Genomic DNA, 25,122 nt, shown 5'->3' on the forward strand with positions numbered 1-25,122 from the left:
ACTCACTCAATTTGTAATGGCTGGAAGGGTCTTAAAAATATAGCTGGCCTTAAGCTCCAGAAGTCGGATTCTCCATGTGGACTAAGCATTTAACTATCCACAGTCATTTGAGTGGAAGATAGTTAATTCCAAGAAAATACTAGATTGTTTTTCTGGATAGTATCTCCATGTGACAATAAAAGCTTGATTAGAAAGCATTAAACTAAACCCAGAGACAAGTTACCTTTCCTGACCTACCAAGAACAGAATTGAAAGCACAGCTCTTTACAGAGAGACAGAAAAGAAGAGGGCAGCTCTGAAGTACTCCTTTTATTCCAATTTGGTCAGTTACTCATCAAGCACACCTTTCTGTGGAATGTGATACTGAGCCTTGTAGGTGAGTGTAAAACAAGTAAGAGGCGTGTACATCTTCCCTGAGGACCATGATAATCTTATAGTAGACCTAATTGTTCTCAGTTGTATCCCACAGGTCCCCCAGCTTGGCATCTCCTGAACCAAACCTAATTCTCCTTACATGGGTCAGCAAGCTTGGACATCCAGGTGCACTGTTGTCAAGGGACCAGAGTGCACTCAGAGAGTGTGAGAGTAGCCTTTTGGAATAAGATATCTAGTTTGGGTTTCCAGAGGGCTCAGATGGATCTTCTTGCAGCATCCATTTCTGAAGTGTATCAGCCATGTTAAAGTCCTTAATGCCTGGAGGATTTTTTGTACAAAAAGATTGTTTCACTTGGCCTGGGTTCTTCTATAATGCATTTTTCTCCTTATTTTTTATTCTTATCCTCTAAATAATCCTTTACCCTTTCATATATAAATATCTTACCCAAATGACATGACTTTTATCAACTGTCATGTGAAATAATACATTATTGTGATTTTGGAAACATCTGTCACTGGTATCATAGGAATTACATAGCCAAGGGCAGCGATAGTAACTGTCACAGCTCATTTAGAAGAGACCCCAATTATGGTTATATTGGAGTACTTGAAATTATTATTAAACCTACCTCCATTCTTTGTGTTTGGGAGAATTCATAGCGTGAAGCAATTGAATAATTGATTGGGCTGAGTGAAAATGGTGAGGTTATATGGTATAAGATAGAAATTTTAGGAAGAAAAGTTGGCCTGGTAATGGCCTGGAAGTTCATGCTAAAGCCAAACAACAATTCTGGAGCACCACCGAGATAGCAGATGTAAAGAGACTTAACATGCAGTGAGAGAGATTTAAGTTAGATATTATTATTATTAAACATTGAAGAAAGTATCTAAGGGAGAGGTGGGGGCTTCCTCTTGGGAATAGGCTTTTGAAAATAGATTAGGTGACTGCCCAGATGTTGTTAGGCTTGAATTGGATTCTGTCAGAGTTTATAATTAACAACGACAAATATATGCACACACGTGTAAGTGTGTGTGTGTGTAACAATCCAAAGCTATATGTGATAAGTGCCATAAGGGAGGCTCCAAATGTTATAATTGATTGGAGGAAAGAGAAATGACTTCTCGCTAGGTCAGTTACTAGGAATAATTTTGTAAAAGATGGCTCTTGAAGTCAGCCTTTAAAGATCATTAGGATCCCTGGGCAAGAAGAGGAGATCCCAGGCAGGGGAGACTGGGTGCTTGAAGATTCCAGTCAGCAGGATGAAGGTGTATCTGGCAAACAGTTAGGAGTCCAGTCTGGCTAGAGTGTAGAATTCTGGCCTGTTGGTGCCATACCCTAAAGAACTACCCAGTGAAGGAGTTTGAACTTGCTTCTTTAGGCTCTGGTACACCATTGAAGGTTTTTGAACAGGGGAGCTTGATCAGAGTATTGTTTTGAGATTCATTTGGAAGTAGTGTACAGAATGGAATGGAGATGAAGGAATTGAAGAAAACAAATTTGGAAAGCTTGAACTAAATTGCATGTAGGAAGGAAGGGATGGATTGAATTGTAAGAGATTTTTTTTTTCTCCGCAAAGGAGGATATGCTAGAACTTGAGGTTATGGGGAGAGAATTGACGGTGGGAGCATAGATGTTAAGTCAGGAAGAATGGTAGTACCGTCAGCAGTGTGAATGATATAGTTCGGAGGAGACACCAGTTAAGGGAGGAGGCGGTCTGGATGGTTGCACCTTCAGCAGTGTGATTAATGAGGACAGGAGGAGATTTGAATCATGGCTGAAGTTGGAGAGCAATAAGGCAGATGTGGAGATGTAGATACGGAGCAAGCATTTGGAAATGTGGAACTAGACTTCAGGAAGAAGATGAAAACAAAGGTAGATATTGAAAAGACATCTGCCCAGGGGTGGCCATTGACTGGAGAAAAGGCAAGGACAGAATCTTGAGAAACTCTGGCATTTAGGAGACAGAACGAGTAACTGAGAACAGAAGCAGCCACGGTGAGGCCATGAGAGAACCACGGTCTGCAGTGCACAGAAGCAAGGGAGGAGCAAGGAACACGCAGACTGGGAAAAGGTCTTTGACATGAATGGTCAGTGGTGACCTTGAAAAAAATAATGCCAGGAAGTGATGGGGCTTAAGGGTTATGGAGTGTGAGTCTGTGGTGAGGAAGTGGAGTTAGTGAATGTAGAATACTCTTTGGAGAAATTTGAGAGGGAACGGAGGAAATCAGTCTTGAAATCAGAAACTGGGAGCAAAACTATTTGGATTAAAGATTGAATCACTAAATGATTAAATGAGGCACTTAAATCGGGAGGGAGGAAGGTATGATTTAAGCCATCTTGGGTAGACCAAGAGATGGAGTTACAACTGAAGAATTGTTCATTTGCTGGGTTGTGGGTTTTTTTTTTTTTTTAATGGTTCGCTTTCCAGAATTCACATTTTGCACAAAACAGTGAAAGAAGTTAACCGCGTTGCAAGTTATGACCTTCTGTTAGGTCTTATGGTTTAATAAGTTTATTTATTCTCATATTTGGGGTCTTGAAGCAGAAATCGCGTTTGTGTCTGAGAGTAGCTCTTACTGCCCAGCAGACATTTCCAGGATCTACTGTTAATTCTTTACAAACCAGAAAACCAGAAGACTTTGTAACTGTTCATTTTGACCAGTAGCTTCACCAGGCTAAGGCAATATGGCAGACAGTGCTGCTCTTAAGAAAAGGAACATTGTATTTTGAATCAGTCCCATCTTTGTTCAAATTATGGGTTTGCCATTTAGTAGCTGTCTGACTTAGAAAAACTGATTTGCCTTATCCTGAACTCTGGTCTTTTCATCACCTAAAATAGATATATTAACATCTATCAAACTTACAGTGTCCATTCATGGGTTCAACAAATACCTATTGAGCGTCTTTGTACCGAACACTGTGTTATGTGCTGGAGATGAATGCAGTAATAATATTGGAAAGCCTGTAGCACGATGCTGGGCAACATTAGTTTCCTTCCAGTTTCCTCCAGCACAGTCCTAAAGGCTCCAGGTTACTTTAGGTAATTGTATGTGTTTACAAGGAAAACAGAAAACCGTTAGTCCTTTCTCCCCCAGACACTTCCAGCACTTCAGAGGTAGACATTGGCATTTCTGAGCCTGTTCATACTAGATTAGAAAACCAACCCAGGGAGCATTTACTGACGAGATGGCTGGATCCCTGATGGAACAACTCAGGTGAGCCTCCAGCAACCAGCCAAAATCACCATCTACCCCAACCTGTTGCCCAGCCTAGATCTCTTGTGTGAAAAGAGAGTGGGAAACCCTGTTAGTACCTGGCAGGAGAGTTAAGGACCTTTACCACTCAGTGGCCAGCGGCTTCTCCAGTGGCTGTGTGGAGAGAAAGAAGCACTCAGGAGGCCTGGGTTAGCCAGGGGCAGCTGTCAACAAGTCAGCTGGCCTGAGCCCCCAGTGGCCTCTTGCCTGTGGCTCGGCCCTGTTGGCAGATCTAGGTATAGAGGAGGCATTGTCCTCGGTACTCTCCAACGGGCTGTGGAGTCACTGTCCTCTGCCAAGAGCCACGGTTCTTTAATGTGTGCTCACTGGTACCTGTGCTGGGCGAGGCTGGGCTTTGCTGGCCAGAGTCTACGGGCGTGATGACCGGAAACTGGAAGAATCCGTACATGTTTATTGGCAGAACAGCTCCTGAAAGTAAGACCTTGGAGAGACTGACTTTGCCGCCACCTTGACCCTCTACTTGGAGGAGAGGGAAGTCGCTGTGCTTGCTCAGTACTTGCTTTGTGGAGATTCCTCCAACTTTCCTGGGATCCCCTTGGACGCCCACCTCCTGAGTCTCACAAGACTGCCAGCAGGAGGGAAAGTCCCTTACCTGCGAGTTATGGTAGTGTGATGGAAAGCACAAAGGCTCTCCTGCCAGTGTAGAGACCCAGCTCTTGGATCATTTCCACTCTGGGGCCTTGTGTAGAGACCCAGCTCTTGCATCATTTCCACTCTGGGGCCTTGGGCCTCAGCTTTCACTGCTCGGCCCTTAATAGGAATCTACTGTAAACCAGCCCTTGGTTTACCTCAAGGGGGCTGCCTTAAAGAATCAATGAAATCATATTTTTAAATTGTCTGGCACATAGTAGGTACTCAACAGTGGTTAATTTCCAGCCTCTCCATTTGGACTCTGGAATTATGTTCATAAATACATTTATATCATCTCATAATTAAGATTTTTTAGTCTCAGGAGCCAGACTGCCTGGCTTTGGCTCTGCCTTTTATTGATGTTATCTGACCTTTGGATGTGTTCCTTAGCTTCTCTGTGCCTCAGTCTTCCCAGTGTAAAATTGGAATGATCATAGGACCTACCCTGTGGCATTTTTGGTTGGTGGAGTGGGTTCCTGATCTACATAGGGCATTTGTAACATAGCCTGGAACTATGATACATAGTAGTTGTCGCTTTGTGGTGCTGGACAGTGGTATTATTAGCCAGAAGAGCTTCGAATGACACGGTAACACATTCTTTTAGAAACATAATGACCAAGAGAAGAGAATTGATGACTGGCTTCTTTTTTTTAATTTTTTTTTTTTTTTTAATTTTTTTTTATTTATTTATGATAGTCACAGAGAGAGAGAGAGAGGCAGAGACACAGGCAGAGGGAGAAGCAGGCTCCATGCACCGGGAGCCTGATGTGGGATTCGATCCTGGGTCTCCAGGATCGCGCCCTGGGCCAAAGGCAGGCGCCAAACCGCTGCGCCACCCAGGGATCCCGATGACTGGCTTCTTTATTAATTGATTTCTTCCTCAAGCTCCAAAGATTCAAAAACTTGTGGATTAAAATAATTTGAAACAAGGCTTCCAGTATCTCAAGACAGAGGAGACTTCCTATCTGTGTCTTGAAATCCAGCCCCTCTTGGGTTAATGGTTCTGCCTAATGGGTTTGATCTTACTGTAGCTCTCAGCTGCCTGGGCCCAACTTGAGGGGAGACAGTACTGACCCTTCTGAAATCCATCCTGGAGGTCCCCTTCACTTCAAAAGCCATGTTTGCAGGCTTGTTTTTCCCCTCTGGTCTGGATGCTGGAGCGTCCTCCCAGCTGTCACACTCAGTTGGCCTGATTGACCAGAACCATTTCCCACCAGCCTGCCTAACCTGCTCACCTCGGAGGAGGCTGCTCACCGGCTTCAGGGGGTGGTATGGCGGCAGGGGCACCCCCGGCTCCCCTCCTGCAGAGCCTATGGCCTGTTCTATCACTGAGCCCCATGTCCCTACACGTTCTGACAAGGGAACTGGGTGCCAGCTCTCAGCTGGCCAGCAGTTCTAGGATCACCGTGAATAAATTGGTTGAATGAGTGCAGGGTTTATTGTTTGGAGGTGAGGCTCACTGCCCATTACCTTCTTTTACCTTTCCTTGCTCCAGGTGTACGGTCCTCGCTGAAGCTCAGATCCAGGTGCCTTTTTCCTCTCCAGCCTTTGCCTTCTCTTTAGCTGGCGGAGACGGGGTTAAGAATGGTTGGCAGCTAATCCACCTTGGTTTGAGGCCTGCTTGTACAGAGGGGGAAGAATGACTGGAATTTGTGGGGGAGGGGAAGAGTTCTTCTGACCTCTGTGGGCCCATGTCCTCCAGACAGCATCCCTGGTTCACTCTCTCCCCCTGAACAATAGTCACAGCTCCCCCAGATCCCTTCTTCTGCCCATACCCTCCCTACCTTTTACAAGAACCTGGGAGCAGCCTGAGGATGCTTGAATGTCTTTTGTTGATGCTGAATAGGATGTGTTTTGCTCTCATCTGTCAGCCTCTTGAACGTTTTCTGTTTTCCTCCCCCTTCCCCTCTCATCCATCACCTGCCTCCCCTCCCCAAACCCCTCAGGTCTGAGTGCATCAACAAGTTTGCTTCAGTCTTTGGAACAATGCCTCTTAAGGTGGTGGAGCACCGAGCAGACCCTGTCCTGTACAAAGATGACTTTCCTGAGAAACTAAAGAGCTTCCCCAACATCGGCAGCTTATGAAACAGGCCCCTGGCGGGGGTCCTGAATGTTAAGCTTGGACGGAGGAGGAGAGCACAGCCTCCCTGACACTCTGATATCAGGGTGTGGGGGATCTTCAATTGACGTGCTGGACTGTGACACCTAACCTGCTTCTACCAGAACCGGAACCTAAAGAGAACGTCTAAGCACCTTGAGTGGTGCACACCCTGTTCTAGTGTTTTTTATCACCTCCAATGGGCTCTTGTTGAATATGCCAAATGGAAGTCTTTGTGGCATGCTCTCAATCTCAGGTGCCCTTTGTTTGCAATTCCAATAGGACAATCTTAGAGGAGAAGTCACTGCCCCTAAGACTGGAGAAGACCAACCTACTGGCCATATTAGATTTGGGGAGCCACGTACATAGCTTACCTTTAGCTACTTCAAATCAATTGAGTTCTTAGGAGGAAAAGTCAAACCAAGAATTTGGTGCAAAATCCCAACATCTTAGTGGGATTTGACATATGCCCTGGGTCCTGGGACACTGGACCCATGTGTAGGCAGAGGACCGAGTACTGAATTGGGATCCTGTAAGTTCCATGAACCATTCCTCTTTGGTTTGGCTTTTTGATATGATTAAAATAATTTTTTATTCCTTTTTATACTATGTGTTAAATGCTGATTATTGGTAATCCAAGAAATTTTTTTTTCTTTTTTTCTTTCTTTCTTTTTTTTTTTTTTTTTTAATATATTTACCTCCATCTTCTGGTTAATTCCAGTCTACCGTCCGTGTCTGGGAGGATATGGAGCCAGGATAAATATCTGGTGTCATGTGCATCAAGTAGAACATCCCCAAACCATAAACATTCTAAGAGAAGATGTCTTCGAAAACCTCCAAGGGAATCTGTTTGCTTCTTGATTAGATGAGTGGATTTTTTTATAGGTGTTCTCTGGGAAAGCACAGGGCCTCTACTAGCCATACTCTGATGCTCTAGCTGGTGCCATGTTGTAAATGTCGAGGGAGTTGTGACCCCTACCCCAAGGGGATGCCAAAATTTCCCTCATTCTTTCGATGTAAACTTAATGTTAGCCAGGGAGGTTCTGGCTAATGTTAAATGCGACTATAACAACTGCTTTGCAATAGTTGCCGGTATATTTAAATCGTTAAATTTCAGCATTTAGTAATACTGCACATGTGTGAATTATACCTCTTTAAGCCCCATTGATGAACAAATCTACTCTGGCAAATGTTAGATGTTATGGATTCGAACCAGATTTATCTGGCTCTAATATTAAGATTAGCCACAGTTTGGGCTTTAGCCATAACATATGTCCCCAGAACACAAAATACATAACAATTTGCTTGGAATATGGTTATAATTACTGAAACCTAGCTGTGTGCCAGTCGAAGTCACTAATACACCACCCATTGTTCTCGAGTGACACGAAGGTGAATAGTTACTATGCTATAGATTTTAAACTCGTAGTTTTAACAAGAGTCACTTCAGACGTGTTCCCATAGACTTTGAGAGGTCAAAACAAACTTCAAGAAGTAGCAGAATTGAAAAACAGGAATCATGAGAGTTTCATCTTCTCTCACAATGAGATGTGAGAACATTGGACTGTTGTGTTAGAAAGGACGAAATGCCATCTCCCCGTCGAGGCTGTAGGTGTGGACACGGAAGCTGTGATATGTCCACCGTGCTGCATTCAAACACTGGTGCCCAATAAATACTGTTGATTTGAATAATTATATTCTGGCCAGGAGGGGACACGGGAAGGCACTGAGTCTCATAGTCATAATCCTGGGGGTGGTAGGATAGAAACCAAGAGAAGGGGCTTTCTGTTGTCACAGACAGTGAGTACTGCCCTCCTTCCCTAGCTTGTTTTCCAAGATTCAGGGTGGGTGGTGGGGTTGGTCCTCACATTTAAATCCCTGCTGGCAGCTGAGAACGGTGCCAACGTTGTATGCGTGTCGTCCCCTCAGCCTCACCCCCTGAGATTTTCTGCTCTTATTCACGTCACTGAATCCACTGCCTTAGTGGCTGGTGTGTAATCCAGGTTTCCCTCTCTGAGGACAAATGTTTTCTTTCTCTTTTCTTTTTAAAAACTCTGTTAGCCCTTTGGTTTTGGAAGAGGAACACTTCAATCCAAGATGATTGGGAGCCCCTGGTAGCTGTGTTAGTAGGACTTTGTCACCTTCTTAGGAGTCACTGGACTTCTCAGGGCATTAAAACTCCATGTAAGGCGCCTCACAACCCCCAGAAGTATTGCGGATTAGATCCAGCAACATAGCATGAAACGACTTGCAGTATGGAATGAGTATTTATATCCCAGGCACTTGAAACCTCAAAGTTTCTACCTATGGACAGACAGGTGGTGCAGGTCACAAGGAGAAATTCAGGGCAGGAATATAGCAAGCAGTCATGATTCATGGATTCCGAGGGGGCTGGGGACTCCACGCCCTTCTCTGTATTTCTAAGCTGCTCACCAGCAAGCCTCACCCATAAGCTTGGGCTGGGATCATCTGCCCTTGGGATGCCATAGAGCCTGGTTTCAGAAGCGGAACAATAATGCTAATTAAAATGTCATGTTCTGGCCTACAACAGACAACAGCTGGTTTTAGATTAAGAAATCTTTTTTAAGAAATTGCATCCTGCTGGCCTGTACAGAAGATGAACCTGAGCTGGCCCTGGCCCTGGCCCAAATGTGCACTGAGTCACTTGCCTTTGCCCCCAGGGACCTAATTGGGATGAGCCAGCTTGGAATGCAGGTTGGAAACACTTTTTCACTGGTTACCATCACATAGTTCTTAATATTCTTATCTCGTGTATTTAGCAAGCCTTACACGTGTTTAGGCAAGAACCTCCTTCTCAAGGAAAATTAGAGGAAAATAACAACTTCTGTTCTCAGAACCTCTGGTTCTTTCCTGCAAATGATGCGATACGATACTGTCTCTTCTCCATACTCAGTGTCATGAAGTTCAAGACTCCGACTACCTGGCTTCTCTGCCAAGGCCTTATGTACTTCCAACTGTGCTGCCAACTTGTGGTTTTGGGGGCTAGTTTCTCCGCTGTCTTTGAAAGGGAGTGAGCATCATACTGGTGTGTGCTGACCAGGACTGGGAGCCGGAAAGGGCAAGCTGCCTCTTCACTGTCATTTGCCGAAGGAGCCACTAATAATTGTGTGCCCCCAGCAGCTCCTGGGATGGTCTCTGGCAGGAATGTTCCTACCACTGAGAGGTACAGGTTCCTAGCCACAGATTCTAAAGTTGTGATTGCTGGGGTAACATTCAAGACCCTTTGACAGTAGAATTAAGAGGTAGCTGAAGGCAGAGGCCACTTGGAAAGTGGCTCAAGTCTGGTGACACTTCATGGCTGGCCAGTCAGAGGGTCCCATGGGAGCCCAGCTGGGAGGGAGAGGTTTGGGCTATTAGAGTTCTCCCATCAGCCACCCATCCTGAGCCTGATGGGTCCCCCTTGCTCTGGGGCTGTTAGCTTCTTTTGGGGTAGGCTCCCTTTCCCGTCTCTTGTGGCCCAGGTAGCCTGTTGCAGCAGAAGCAGCTGCAGCAGGCTGCTCCCCAAGCAGCCCTGGCACAGAGAGGCGGGGACAGAGTGCAAAACTGGCCCGAAGCCTCTTCGGCCATTTCCTGAGGAGGTGTTCTGGCAGGAGTGCTCACTGTATTGGCAGGCAGCTGCCATCCAGGAAGACTCTGGAAGCAACTTGAGCTTTCCACTGCAGGGCCTGCAGGCAAATGAAACCGAGGGGCCGGTCTACTCACCTCAGCCCTGCTCAGTTCTAAGCTCTGGGGCTCCTGTTCCAGGGCTTAGATACCCACCATTTCCTGTGTCTGAGTAAAATCGGGTACAGCTTGTGGCTCCGTTGTGCCAACCAACCAAGCACGGCCTGATAATCTGTGAACAGGCTTCATCGACCTCCTGGTGGAGCAAAGTTAGGCAGGACTGTCCTCTCAGTTTTAAGGTTTCGCCTTCCTTTATGGCGGGAACATTCTAAATTCAGCCCACAGCCTCTCATCCACCTTTGTCAAAGTTGGATGGACTTGTCAGGGATTTCAGCCTCAGGCTTTGTGACTTCCAGGTTCCCAGGGAGGGCTGTGGGTCTGCACAGGTACCTTTGTGCCATGGCTTTTTCATTTCAGGCTCACCACTGCTGCCGACACAGGACGGGGGGGGGGGGGGGGGGGGGGGGGCTCCCTCGGGGGGCTCCCTCCCTCCCTCCCTCCCTCCCTCCCTCCCTCCCTCCCTCCCTCCCAACTTTCCAGGCCTCTTTCATTCTCAAGAAACAGTTGAGTCACCAAGCATCTGTGTCTGGTATTTTGCTTCCACAAATTTACAACCTTTCCAGGGTAGTTTTTTCTTTTTTTTTTTCTACTCCCCACTGGTTGGGCCCCTGGTTGCATTTCTTCCCGGTCCCCCTAAAGGGTACAGAGCTGTCAGGCAGAAGAGGAGGAAGGGGAAGGATGCTTGCGTGGCTCTTGAGAGCTCTCGGGCAGCTGTGTCTACTAGAGGCTTCTCAGCAAAGCTCCATCTTGTCTGCAACCTCTCAGGAGCTGCACATGGGGTGAGAGCTGCCAACAGAGCAGGGACTGGAGTCCATATGTCTTAGCCCCAAACCACCAGCCACTCTGTATAGAGGGTTTTCCTATGGAAGCCACCATAAGAGTCTTCCCTTCAGAATATGTCTACGTGGGCTTTTATTTATAGCCACCAACTTATATCACTAGAAATTATGCCCAAGAATAAACTCAAGGAGCATCTCACTTTCTGGCAATGCCAACTGAAGGACAACTGGCTAGTTACTGACCCAGGTGGGATAAGAGAGCATTTATTCAGTCATTAGGGTTTTCTAATCATTCATTCATCAAAATACACTTTTTGCTAGACTCTGTGCCAGGTCTAGGAAATAGAGAGTTGAATAAGATACTGTTCTGAGTTCCAGGCGCTCCAATTCTGGTGGGAGTTCTTGAGGTGTGTAAGATGGTGGGAGCCGGTCAGTGGCCTGGGACTCAACACATACGTTTTATCCTAGCTGTAAATGAAGACTGTTAACACCATCTTCTCTGGTCCCTGGAGGATACAAGGATATTTTCATTTCCTCTTCTCATAGCACCTTCCCTTGAACTCAGACTCCCTTGGCCTTGAGAGAGTCCACTCCTGTCCCTTCATTTCTTCAACCAGAAACAAGGTAGCAAGAGCACTTAGGCCTGGGATGGTAAGATGGAATGATGTATGAGATCTTTTCCCCTTCTCTTAACCAAGGCCTTTACAAGGTTATACCTGGTGATGCTGGCAGCCGGCCCTTTTCCGGCCCCTATTTCTGCTCACCCTGTTACCAGAGAGCCTGGGGGTCTGGATCCTATCTGGCCCCGTCAGGGTGGATTACCAAATGAGTGGTTCTTTTGCCCCAGTCCCTTTCCTGTGCTATAAATAAGCCCCATGTTTATTTTCTTATGTTATTGAAATGAGCATTTGGGATCTGGGCCTCTTGACGAGTCCAGAGAGCGTCCATCCGGTGCCTGGTGAGGGCCCTGCATGGCTGGCTGCTGTCTGAAGCTATTTGGAGTCCTACCCCTGTGTTTTGGATGTGGCTTAATTTCAATAGTAAGGTCTGTATGCAGCCCTGTATCTGCTGATTTTCAGGTTTCAGCTTTCTGCCAGCCTCACTGCCTGCTTAGAAGTAAAGTTGTGTTTCTCATTAAGGGGATAACAGCCACAATTGAGGTAATTAACAAAAATTGTGCATTGGTGGCAGCAGCTCCTATAGGATTTCCAATAGTCTTTCTCTAGTAGATCCTGAAGGGTTACTTCATCTCTTCCCTTCTGCCTACCCTGTGCCTACTCTCTGTTCTTGTTTTCTGGATATAGTCCCAATAACTTCTCTTCTAACAGCTTTATTCTTGTCACCAGTTTGGCTCAACGTATTGACAACTTGGCCAAATGAGGATTCCATTAACACCATCTTCTCCAGTTCTTGGGAGATGCAGGGATTCCACCCCCCCCCCCCACCCTTCTCATAGCGTCTTCCACTTGCTAATTGTATCTTGGCCTTTCTTCAGAAGTTAGAAGGATGAATATCAGATTGATGCTCCTTTTAGTCCCATGGCCACACCATCTTACTGGAGAGGTTGACCTAGGACAACATTGGATTAGAAAGGAAACATCTGGCAGTCCAGTGCAGCGTATCACATGCTGTGTCTAGGTCTGAGAACTAGGAAACCTTCTGAGTTAGGACTTCCTAAGGAGTGATTTCTGCCTCCTTCAGGCTCTGACAACACATCAAAAGTACCCAGTGAGATTATGGGCAGGACACAGCTTTATCAGAACTTGGCCTGAAGAGCATCTGCTCCTCAGGATGGATTAGCCTGGTAAGTCAGTAGAGAAATCTTTTTGTAGACAACCTGAACCTGAAGTCTGTTAATGAAGAAAATTGTGCCAACAAAATTTAATTCACTTTCAGAGAAGAGACCAAGAGAAAGTAAATTTTCACTCAAGTATTTTTAGTCTGCTGACTCCTAAAGATTCTCTTCCTTTAAAAACTAAGAAGCCTGGGCAGCCCCGGTGGCTCAGTGGTTTAGTGCCGCCTACAGCCCTGGGGGCTCGGGATCGAGTCCCGCATCGGGCTCCCTGCATGGAGCCTGCTTCTCCCTCTGCCTGTGTCTCTGCCTCTCTCCCTCTCTCCCTCTCTCTCTCTCTCTCTCTCTCTCTCTCTCTCCTCTCTGTGTATCCTCATGAATAAAATAAAATCTTTAACAACAACAAAAAAACAAAAAGACTAAACAAGAAGCCTGATGTGATGGATTCATTCAATCAATACATATTTGTTGAGCACTTACTATGTACCAGATACGGTTCTTCATGCGAGGATGCTACATTGAACAGAACAAAATGCCCACTTTTGTCTAAAAGTTTACATTCTAAGAAGGAAGATAACCAAAACAAGTAAAGGAATATAATTTCAAATAGTCATAAATGCTGTGAAGAAAATAAAGTAAGGAGAGATAGTAGCTTGGGCATGAGGAGGTATTTTAGATGTGTTGGTCAGAGTGACATTTAAGCACAGATGTAAATGTTGAGAAGAAGTGAACCATGAGGGTACCAGGCAGAGGGAAGCGCTAGCACGAAGGCCCTCAGGCAGGAACAAGCTCAGCTTCTTTTAAGAACAACAAGAACGCCTGTGTATTTAGTGTGGAGTGCATGGTAGAGGTGACACCAGAAAAGTAGGCCAGCGCCAGATTGTGTTAGGACCATGTAGGCCAAAAGGATTCTAGATTTCTCTTGTGTGTGATGGGAAGACACTGGAAGGTTTTAAGCAAAAGCAGTGATATCTGAATGGTATTTTTCTAAAAGATCATTTTGGCTACTGTGTGGAGAGTAGGCTACATGGAACAAGAATGAAGGAAAGGAAATCAATTAGAAGGCTATTTTAGGGAGCCTGAGTGAGAGATGGTGGCTTAGTTAGACGTGGATGGTAGTAGCAGAGGCAGTAAGAAGTTATACTGGGAATACAGTCTTACTGGACTTCCTGATGAATGTAGGAGAAGAAAACAATAGAGGATTCACAGCCAACTCCTGGGGTTTTGTCCTGAGTACCAGAGTGATACCATTAGCTGGACTATGTCGACTATGCAGGGGTGAGGGAACTCAAGTGTTGAGAGTGAAAATCAAGTGCCTTACTTCACACATGCTAAGTTTGAGATGCCTTTTGGACATCCAACTGGTAGTGTCATTTAAGCAGATATCTAGAGCTCAGGGTAAAAGTTAAGACTGACTATACAGATGGGATTTAAAACCATGAGACTAGATGAGATTGCCCAGAGAGTCAGTATAGGTAGAGAAGAGAAAAGGACCAGGGCCTGGTTACTAGGTCCACTCTAACATTTATAGATAGAGGAAAAAAGGAAAACCTAGAAAAGGAGACTGAAGAATTGCTGGTGAGTTGGGAAGAAAGCTGGGAAAGTATCTGCAAGATGGACTGTGATAAATTAACGATGCATATTGTAAACCCTAGAGCAACCACTAAGAACTTTAAAAGTGGCATAGCTAATAGGCCAATATTGAAGGTGGAACTCCAGAAAAATATTTAATTAAAAAGGCAGAAAAAGAAAAAAGTAAAGAACAGGACAAATAAATAATAGACTTAAACCCAAATATATCAGTAATTGCATTAAATATAAATGTGAACATTCTAATGAAAGAGTAGAGATTATAATTTTGAATTAAACAGCAAAAACAAATACTATCTTAAGGAAAACACTAAAATACAGTTAGAGTTTACTAGACAATCATGAATCATAAGAAAGGTGGAGATGATTATATCAATACAGGACCAAATTAACTTCAAAGCAGGAATATTGCTAGGGAGAAAGAGGAATATTTCATAATGATAAAGGAATCCATCAAGAAGACAAAACAGTCCTAAATTAGGCACTGAAATACGATGCTTCAAAATATATAAAGCAAAAACCAACACTGAAAGTGAACAAGAAAATCTATAGTTATATTTGGATGTTTCAACATTCTTCTATTAATTTTTTTAAAAGACTATTTATTAGAAAGAGAATATGAGAGGAGAAGGAGAGGCCGAGGGAGAAGCAGACTCCCCACTGAGCAGGGAGCCTGATGCGGGGCTGAAAGCAGGGCTCCATCCCCTCATCTAACTCAGATCATGACCTGGGCTAAAGGTCATGATCTTAACCAACTGAGCCATCCAGGCTCCCCACTGTCTTAATAACTAATAGAACAAGTTGATAGAAAAATCCTAAAGATACAGATGAGGGATGCCTGGGTGGTTCAGTGGTTGAGCATTTGCCTTTGGCTCAGGGCGCGGTTCCGCAGTCCCGGGATCGAGTCCTGCATTGGGCTCCCTGCATGGAACCCGGTTCTCCCTCGGCCTGTGTCTTTGCCTCTCTCTGTGTCTCTCATGAATAAATAAGTAAAATCTTAAAAAAAAGAAAGATACAGATGACTTGAATAATACTATCAACTATTTTGGCTTAATTGATAGTTACAGAACACTTCATTCACTAATAACTGATTACACATTCTTAAGTATACATGCAACATGCACCACAAATGCATGGCACCATAAAATAAGTCTCAGTAAATTTTGAGGAAAACACAAAAACTGTGTTCTCTGTTCACATTGGAATTGAATAACGTATCTGTGGAAGACCTCAATAGGTCGAAATAACATTTCTAAATAATGCATGCGTTCATAAAGACACAAAGGAAATTAGAAATATTTGGGGCTAAATGAAAATGAAAACACAGGGCAGCCCCGGTGGCTCAGCAGTTTAGCCCCGCCTTTGGCCCAGGGCCTGATCCTGGAGACCCGGGATTGAGTCCCACATCGGGCTCCCTGCATGGAGTCTGCTTCTCCCTCTGCCTGTGTCTCTACCTCTCTCTCTCTCTGTATCTACCATGAATGAATAAATAAAATCTTAAAAAAAAAAAATGAAAATGAAAACACAATGTATCTAAGTGTGTGGGATGGAGTATTAGGAGATCTATAGTTTGAAATGGTCACGGTAAAAAACTAAAATCAGATCACTTGGCTGGTTCCATTGGAAAAGCATGTGGCTCTTGATCTTGGGGTTGTGAATTTGAGTCTCATATTAGGTGTAGAGGTGACTTAAATAGTAAAACTTCTTTAAAAAAGAAAAAGAAAAACTAAATTATCTAAGCTTAAGAAATTACCTTAAGAAACTTGAAAAAGAAGAGCCAATTAAGTCCAAAGTGAAGAAAGAAGGAAGAGTGGAGATAAATGGAAAATGGACAATGGAGAAAAATCAAACAAAAACTGGTTCTTTGAAAGAATCAATAAGTGCTCTATACGGTTCATGGGAAAAAAAAAGATAAATTACTAGTATCAGGAATCAAAATGAGGACATATTCTAAAAATATTAAAAGGGAATACATATGAACAACTTTATACTGATAAATTCTGCAACTTAGGTGAAATGGACACAATCCTCGAAAGACATGAAGGGATAAAACAACCTCAAGAAGAAATAGAAATTAGAAATAGTCTTAAATCTGTTAAACCAATCAAATCCACAATTTAAAACTTCCCTCAAAGAAAAACCCACATAGTTTTACTGTTAAATTCTATCAAACAAGAAATAATACCAATCTTATACAAACTTTTTTCAAAAAATAGGGGAGGAATAAATAAGTATAATTTGCATAATGTATGTTTAAAAAAACAGGAAGCACAAAGACATGGACACAAATGTTTATAGCAGCTTTATTCAGAATAGCCAAAAAACTGGAAACTACTCAAATGTTCAACAGATGAACAAATTGTGGTACATCCAAACAATGGAATACAACTAAGCAATAAAAGTAAGAAATGACTGAGACACACAACATGGATGATTTTCCAAAATAGGTGAACAAAAGCCAGACACAAATGAGTACATACATGCAGTATGTTTTTTTACACATATAAATATATAAAACTTTGATGAAGCTAAAATTCATCTACAGTGGTAGAGTAGATCAGTGGTTGCCTGAGGCTGGGAATTCACTGGAATGAGTCACAAGGGAACTTTTTGGGGGTTGGTGGAATATGGTGATGGTTACGTGTGTGTGTCCAAACTCATCTAACTCTACACTTAAAATTGATTATGCAAGTTATACCTCAAGGTTATTTTTTAGGGACGCCTGGGTGGCTCAGTGGTTGAGCGTCTGCCTTTGGCTCAGGGCATGATCCTGGGGTTCCAGGATCAAGTCCACATCAGTCTTCCTGCATGGAGCCCGCTTCTCCCTCTGCCTATGTCTCTGCCACTCTCTGTGTCTCGAATGAATGAATGAATGAATTAATTAATTAATTAAATCTTTAAAAAAAGATTATTTTTAAAGTGTTGATGAAATACTGTCACCTTTCACAGCTCTTTGGTTTTGTCATGGACTGGTATCCCTTTCTCTTCTTAACTTGGATGTTCGCTTAGGGCCTCAGGACATTGCTTTAATTCAGTGTTTTCTGATATGTTCTTGATGTGGAATGCAGACTTGCCAGCCATCCAGCTAACATTAAATGCTAGCTATGATGTTTTGCCAGGTGATACAGATAAATAGGTGAAGAAGATACCATCTCTACCTTCAAGTGGAATTAATAAATACAGGAGATAAGTCACGTATAATCCTATCTACTATATAAGTGCACAATTAAGGGTGAATTGTTAGGGAAGGAGAGTGTAATCACTTCTGACTTGGGGAAGGAAGTGGCGCTTGAGGTGGCTTTGGAGAATTAATAGGTGGAGATGGACACTAAGTGGATAGGGGTGTGTTGATAAGTTGGAGCAGGCCCTTTGATCTGAGGCGAGTGAAAGGAAACAAGAAGATGGGAAAGTGTGGTGCAAAAATCCTCAGCAAAATATTAGCGAACCAGGGCAGCCCCGGTGGCTCAGCGGTTTAGCGCCGCCTGCCGCCCAGGGTGTGATCCTGGAGACCCTGGATCGAGTCCCACGTCAGGCTCCCTGCATGAAGCCTGCTTCTCCCTCTGCCTGTGTCTCTGCCCCCCTCTCTCTCTCTCTCTCCTCTCTGTGCATTCTCATGAATAAATAAATAAAATCTTAAAACAAATATTAGTGAACTAAATCCAACAATATATTTTAAAAAATCATAGACCACGACCAAGTGGAATTTGGTCCCAGGATGCAAGGGTGGTTCAATATTTGCAAAACAATCAATGTGATATGTCACATCAAGAGAAAGAATAAAAACCATATGATCATTTCAATAGCTGCAGGAAAAGCATTTGACAAAGTACAACTTCCATTCATGATAAAACCCCTCTGCAGAGTATCTAAAGGGAACAAAGTATCTCAACATAATAAAGGCCTTATATGAGAAACCCATAGCCAACATCACTCTCGATGGTGAAAAAGTGAGAGCTTTTCCCCTAAGATCAGGAACGAGACAAAGATGTCCCACACATACCCTTTTTATTCAACATAGTACTGGAAGTCCTAGCCACAGCAATTGGCTAGGCTATGCTGTGGCTCTGTTGGCTATGACAACATAAAGAAGTAAAAGGCACCCAAACTGGTAAGGAAGAAATAAAACTTTCACTGTTTGCAGATGACATGATACCATATATAGAAGACCCTAAAGACTGCCAAAAAACAACTAGAACTGATAAATAAGTTCAGTTAAGTTGCAGGATACAAAATCAATTTATAACGGGACTATATTTTATTGTTGCACCAAAAAAAAAAAAAAAAACCCACCTAGGTATAAATTTATCCAAGAAAGTGAAAGACTCACATACTGAAAACTACAAGACATTAATGAAAGAAATTAAGAAGATACAAAAAATGGGTATTCTGTGCTCATGGATTAGAAGAGTATTGTTAACATGTCCATACTAACCAAAGCAGCCTACAGATTTAAGGTAGTCCCTATCAAAATACCAATAACACTTTTTACAGAACTAGAACAAGTAATCCTAAAATTTGTATGGAACCACAAAAGACCTCTAATAGCCAAAGCAATCTTTTTGTTTTTTTAAAGATTTTATTTATTTGAGAGAGAGAGAGAGAGAGCATGCACAAAAGAGAGAGAGCATGAGTGGGGGAAGGGGCAGAGGGAGAAGCAGACTCCCCCTGAGCAGAGAGACTAAGGTGGGGGGGGCTCTATCCCAGGACCTTGGGTTCATGATCTGAACTGAAGGGCAGATGCTTAACTGAGCCACCCGGGCGCCCCTAAAGCAATCTTGAAAAAGAAAAAACTGGAGGCATCACAATTCCAGATTTCAAGTTATATTACAAAGCTGTAGTAATCAAAACAGTATGGTAGTAGCACAAAGATAGACTCCTATAGATCAATGGAACAAAATACAAAACCCAGAAATAAAACCCACGATTATATGGTCAATTAATCTTCGACAAAGGAGGAATGAACGTACAATAGGATGTTGGGAAAACTAGACCACCACATGCTAAAGAATGAAACCGGGCTACTTTTTTACACCATACACAAAAATAAACTCAAGATGGATTGAAGACCTAAATGTAAGACCTGAACCCATAAAAATCCTAGAAGAGAGCTCAGGCAGTAATCTGTCTGACATCAGCCATAGCAATAGTTTTCTAGATATGTCACCGGAGGCAAGGGAGAAAAAACTATTGGAGCTACACCCAATTGAAAAGCTTCTGCAAAGCAAAGGAAACGATCAACAAAACTAAAAGGCAACCTATGGAATGGGAGGAGATATTTGCAAATGACCTATCTGGTAAAAGGTTAGTATCTAAAATATATAATGAACTGATACAACCCAATACCCCAAAACAAATAATCCAATTAAGAAATGTGCAGAAGGGGCACCTGGGAGGCTCAGTGGTTGAGCGTCTACCTTAGGCTCAGGATGTCATCCTAGGGTCCTGGGATCAAGTCCCACATCAGGCTTCCTGCATGGAGCCTGCTTCCCTCTGCCTATGTCTCTGCCTCCCTCCCTCTCTGCGTCTCTCATGAATAAATAAATAAAATCTTTTTTTTTTAAATGTGCAGAAGACATGAACAGACATTTCTCCAAAGAAGACATACAGATGGCCGACAGACACATGAAAAGATGCTCAGTATCACTCATCATCAGGGAAATGCATATCAAAGCTACCATAAGATACCACCTCGTACCTCTCAGTGTCCTGCTAAAATCAACAACATAAGAAACAAGTAGTGTTAGCAAGGATGTGGAGAAAAAGGAACCTTCTTATTCTGTTGGGTGAGAATGCAAACTAGTGTAGCTACTGTGGAAAACAGTATGGAGGTTCCTCAAGAAATTAAAAATAAAACTGTCCTACAATTGAGGAATTGCACTACTGGGTATTTATCCAAAAAATGCAGACACTATTTCCAAGGAATACAGTCATCCCTGTGTTTATTGCCGCATTATCTACAATAACCAAACTATGGAAGCAACCCAAGTGTCCATCGACTGATGAATGGATAAAGAAGAGGTGGTGTGGAGTGTGTGTGTGTGTGTTTGTGTGTGTGTGTGTGTGTGTGTGTGATGGAATACTACTCAGCCATTAAAAAGAATGAAATCTTGCCATTTGCAATGACATGATGGAGCTGGAGGGTATCATGCTAAGTGAGATAAGTGAGTCAGAGAAAGACAAACACCATGTGATTTTACTCATGTGGAATTTAACAAATGAGCAAAGGGGGAAAAAAGAGGGGGGCAAACCAAGAAACAGACTCTTAACTATAGAGAACACACCGATGATTACTAGGGGGGAGGTCGGTGGGGGAAATAGGGGATGGAGATTAAAGAGCACACAAATCATGATGAAATAAAATGATTTTTTTAAAATGTGGGAAAGTGTAATGGATGTCTTGGATTTGCAGGAACCTGGAGTCCGGGTTGGGGCATTAGAAAAGATGAGGCTGGGTAGGCATTTAGGCCTAAATAAAAGAGCTGAAATGTCTATGTGTAGGCCGTGCAGAGGCTTCTCCGTTGCCTGTTAGGGTTAGGGATGTGATCAGAGCTGGCTGGTCATTGGCAGCCGCTTTGGGGTCTGGGTTGGCGATGCCATGGAGCAGGCATTCCTAGCAGGGGCTAGGAATGGCACGTGGCCACTTCGGGACATAAGCGACAAGGCTCAGAGTTGAGATGTTGCTGGGCCCGTTTGGGAACTTGCTGGGACCTGCTGAGAGCCTCTGGGTCATGAGTGTGGGGAGGAGCAGCCCTCATCATTTCTGTGCCTTCCCCTCCTATGTCACACACCAGCCACCCTGCTTGTTAGAGACTGCATTGTGTCCGCCTGCAAAATTCCTGTATTGAAGCCCTAACCCCCATCCCACCCCCCAGTGTGACTGGGTTCGGACACAGGGCCTATGAGGAAGTAATAGGGGTTAAGTGAGGTCCTAAGGGTGGGATCTTAATGCCATGGGACTGGGTCTTCCTAAGAAAAGGAAGAGACACCAGAAGTCCTTCTGCACGAGTTGAGAGACAAAGCCACGTGAGCACACAGGGAGAGAGTGACCGTCTACAAGCCAGGCAGCGAAGCCTCACTAGAAACCGAATGTGCCAGCACCTTGATCGTGGACTTCTCGCCTTCGCCAGAACTGTGAGAAAAGAACCATGATTTAAGCCACTCAGTGTGATGGTGTCTTGTGCTGGCAGCCTGAGCACACTCACACACTGCTCCCCACCAGCTCTCTCCCCGGCACCCCCTTTTCAGTCCAATATCGGGGCTTCTTATGCTTCCCAGTATGGCAACTTCCCAGACACCAGAGTGCATGACTCCCCCTGTGTGGACAGCTAGCTCTGAACTAGTTTCAAATGCTCTAATTCTGGCAGCCAGGGTGGCTCAGCAGTTGAGCGCCGCCTTCAGCCCAGGGCCTGATCCTGGAGACCTGGGATCGAGTCCCACGTCGGGCTCCCTGCACAGAGCCTGCTTCTCCCTCTGCCTGTGTCTCTGCCTCTCTCTCTCTCTGTCTGTCTGTCTCTCTCTCTCTGTGTCTCTTATGAATAAATAAATAAAATCTTTAAAACAAAAACAAATGCTCTAATTCTTTTGACTTCATAACCACTTTGTAAGAAAAGCAAGAGAGCTGGTTGTCCCCATTTTACAGGTGAAGCAGCGGAAAGTTGGAAGGGGCTTGAGATAACTGAGCTAATAGGTCGCAAAATCAGTTGTTAATTCTGGGTTTATGGGCGCTGGGGTGGCTCGGTCAGTTGGGTGGCTGTCTTGGGCTCAGGTAGTGACCCCGGGGTCCTGGGATCAAGTCCCATGTCGGGCTCCCTGCTCGGTGGGGAGCTTGCTTCTCCCTCTCCCTCTCCCTCTCCCTCTGCTGCTTCCCCTGCTTGTGCTCTCTCTTTGTCAAATAAGTAGATAAAATCTTTAAAGAACAAACAAACAAACAAACCTGGGTCTCCTGTGCCTCGCTTTACCACAAGGCTTCCAGGCCTGTGCCTTCCCACGCTCTCATCTGAGCAGAGCTTTCCATCCAAACCTATCTCAAGAGGCGATACGGGCCACTTTGTGTTTCTTCCTTCATCAGGATGACGACAGCTCGCATCCCGTCCCTTGTCCTGCCCGCGCACCTGCCCACCCATGCACTTCTTTCCTGTCTCTTCGTAGTAATAGCTTGGCCTGCGGTCACGGCAACAGGAGCTCCTGTCTTTCTCGCAGAGCCTGGATATCGCAGAGATCCGCTGCGAGTAGAGGACGGAGAAGGGATGGGGAAGGGGCTTGAGACGCCACCACGGAGAAGCCCCAGGGATGTGGCATCTGCAGCGGGCCCCGACAGGGAGATCTCATGCAGGCCCCACAGTGGGTTTGCTCCCAACTCCTTAAGGCAACACCTTAACACATGGTGTGCACATGGTCATAAACTGAAGCTCCTTTCGGAAGTTTGCCTTCCTCAAGCCTGTTGGTCTGTGTTGAGCTGGAAAAAAAAATCTGTTTGGAATCACAGAATTCCTGGGAAAATGTCAACTCTCACACCCCATTGTCTCTGGAGCTGGCATGCATCTCACTTCTGAGTACACAGACAGTTTGCAGTGGCCCTATTTTGGGGAACGGGCTGTTTGTGGAGGGCCTATTGTTCCTCGGCAGCTGAGCATGCAAGTCTGGGCCCGTGGGAGGGAGGAGGAGGGCCGCCGCTCCGGCACCACCCTGCTCCCCCACAGCTACGTCGGGGGTTCTGCTGATCAATGGACAGCTAGCCTGCGGCGCCCCCAGGGCAGCACTGTTCCCTGCAGCATGACCTGGGGTAGTGGGGTGGGTGAGGAGCTGAAGGCTCGAGCAGCTTCTGTGGGGTTGGGGGGAGGGGGCACGAGGGGGGCACGTGTGGATTGCCCTGAGGCAGGTGGAGGTGTGGAGGGCTTAGAGGGCATGAGGACTCTCCAGGGGTGACTTGGACAGTAGGGGCTGAGCTCAAGACTCAGCAGAAGAGGTCTGAGATGAGCACCCTCGGACATGAGACCCCCGGGCCATCTTGGGGAGCTGGCCTTGTGCCGGCTCAACCCCAGGGACACACTAAAAGGCTAGGCTCCCCGTCCTGGCTTTGGCAAGCCTCGAGGGCCTCGAGGGCGCTCGACGGCTGGAGAGACAGGGTGGGCAAGGCCCACGGCCAGGTGGAGGCTCTGAGTCCCCTCCTGGCTGATCCCCGGGGACCTGAGCCGGCTCCCAGCTCCCTCTACGTGAATCCCTTCTCTGACCTTCCCCTTCCCCCCTCGTGAACCAGAGCATCACCTCCTTCCCATCTTCCCATTTATTCTCTCGGTTCCTCAACTGAGGACATTCTGAGACATCCACATGTGAACAGAACCAACCTGTCTCTCCTTGGAGCTTTTTAGGCCCATGGGGCCATCAGACAACGTGTAGACTACGTGCTGCAACAGTATTAGCGACAGCTCTGCGGAGCCCCGAGGGGCCAGCAGTTGACTTTGGGTGGAGGTAGGGCTGGGGGCGGGACCTAAGGAAGAGCTTCACAGACGGTGTGTCGCCCTTGGGAGGGAGCCCCGGAGAACCAACAGGGGTTCCCCGGGTGCAGGCGGCTGGCGGTGGTGGGGGTGCGGGCATTCTAAACAGGCGGCGCATCCGGTCATGTGGCCAAGTGACCGGCCCCACGGGGCGTGGGGGACAGTGAGCAGCGCTGGAGGGTGGAGCCGCGGTTGTGTTGGAGGAAGGCCCGCTGGCCTCGTCTCCCCAGGTCCCCAGGTCCCCTGGATGACCCTGTCAAGCCACCCGCGCTTGGGCCGTAGCACTCACCTGGACTCTGGGAGGCCGGGGTGCTCAGGTCCCGTGGCCAAGAGCAGAGGCACCAGGCAGCACCCAAGCCCATGGCGCTTCCCTCTCTGCTTCCTGCCTGGGGACTCGGCAGGGACTGGGGATGGAGATTCCAAGTGCCGCCGTGACCGAGCCCAAGAGGTGTCTTCTTCAAAAATAAAAGCCCAGGGCACCTGGGTGGCTCAGTGATTGAGCGTCTGCCTTCGGCTCAGAGCGTGATCCTGGGGTCCTAGGATCGAGTCCTGCATCGGGCTCCCTGCATGGAGCCTGCTTCTCCCTCTGCCTGTGTCTCTGCCTCTCTGTGTGTCTGTCATGAATAAATAACTAAATATTTAAAACAACAACAACAACAAAATGCCCAGCCCAGACCAACCTAAAACCAGGTTGGGTCTACACCGAACACGACCTCACTCACCGCAGGTACCAGATCTGAGCTGTGGCTCTGAGAAAGCAACACTTAAAAAGCTGGAAGGAGAGGATGGGAAAGACCTTCCTGGTGGACACCCAGCTGGTAACCAGAGGGGAATATCTTTCTTTGGGGGATGATCATCGTCCTTTATGTCACTGCACCACATCCGCTTACAGCCTGTGTGTATCCCCCACGCCAGTGACCTGGTCAGGGACAGGCTTCTTGCCCACCACGATGTGAGAGCTGCTCCCCCTCCCCACACAGGGGTCCCTTGGAGGCCAACTGCCTCTTCCCTGAGTCACCTTCATGTCGGAAAGCAAGGAAGCACCTACTCTGTGGGCCCTCCCTGCTTCGTAATTGGCTTCTAGAGTTTGCTGTAAAAATCATCTGGCCACATCTCCTGCACGTTCCCTCAGCTGCTGAGGAGTAGAGCCTGTCCTGTGCTCTGGCCCAAGCAGCCAGGCTTCCCTGCCCCGACCTCCCCGGCCCGGCTCTCTCTGCTTGCAGGACAGCCCCTGGAAGTCCAGACTGGCGCTCAGTGCCCGAGGGGCTGGCTATGCCACCGTGAAGACCTCCGGGCATGGGCAGGGCTGAGCACACCCGAGCCATGGTGGGGGTGAGATGGTGG

General features: G+C 45.9%; 1 protein-coding gene across 2 annotated transcripts in view; it reads left to right on the forward strand.

Moving 5' to 3' along the window:
- The window catches only part of EXT2 (exostosin glycosyltransferase 2), a 155,369-nt gene extending 135,208 nt beyond the window's left edge, over window positions 1–20,161 (forward strand). Inside the window, exon 14 of one of the 2 annotated variants that reach the window (XM_072790510.1) lies at window positions 19,854–20,161. In XM_072790510.1, the coding sequence (XP_072646611.1) occupies window positions 19,854–20,022 (169 nt within the window). In that variant the 3' untranslated portion in view covers window positions 20,023–20,161. Of the gene's footprint in view, window positions 1–6,227; window positions 6,984–19,853 lie in introns of those variants that run through there. The other variant, XM_072790511.1, reaches the window with a different exon arrangement.
- Window positions 20,162–25,122: the final 4,961 nt, after the last annotated feature.

The sequence above is a fragment of the Canis lupus genome, chromosome 21, assembly GCF_048164855.1.
Source record: "Canis lupus baileyi chromosome 21, mCanLup2.hap1, whole genome shotgun sequence".
NCBI classification, from domain to species: domain Eukaryota; kingdom Metazoa; phylum Chordata; class Mammalia; order Carnivora; family Canidae; genus Canis; species Canis lupus.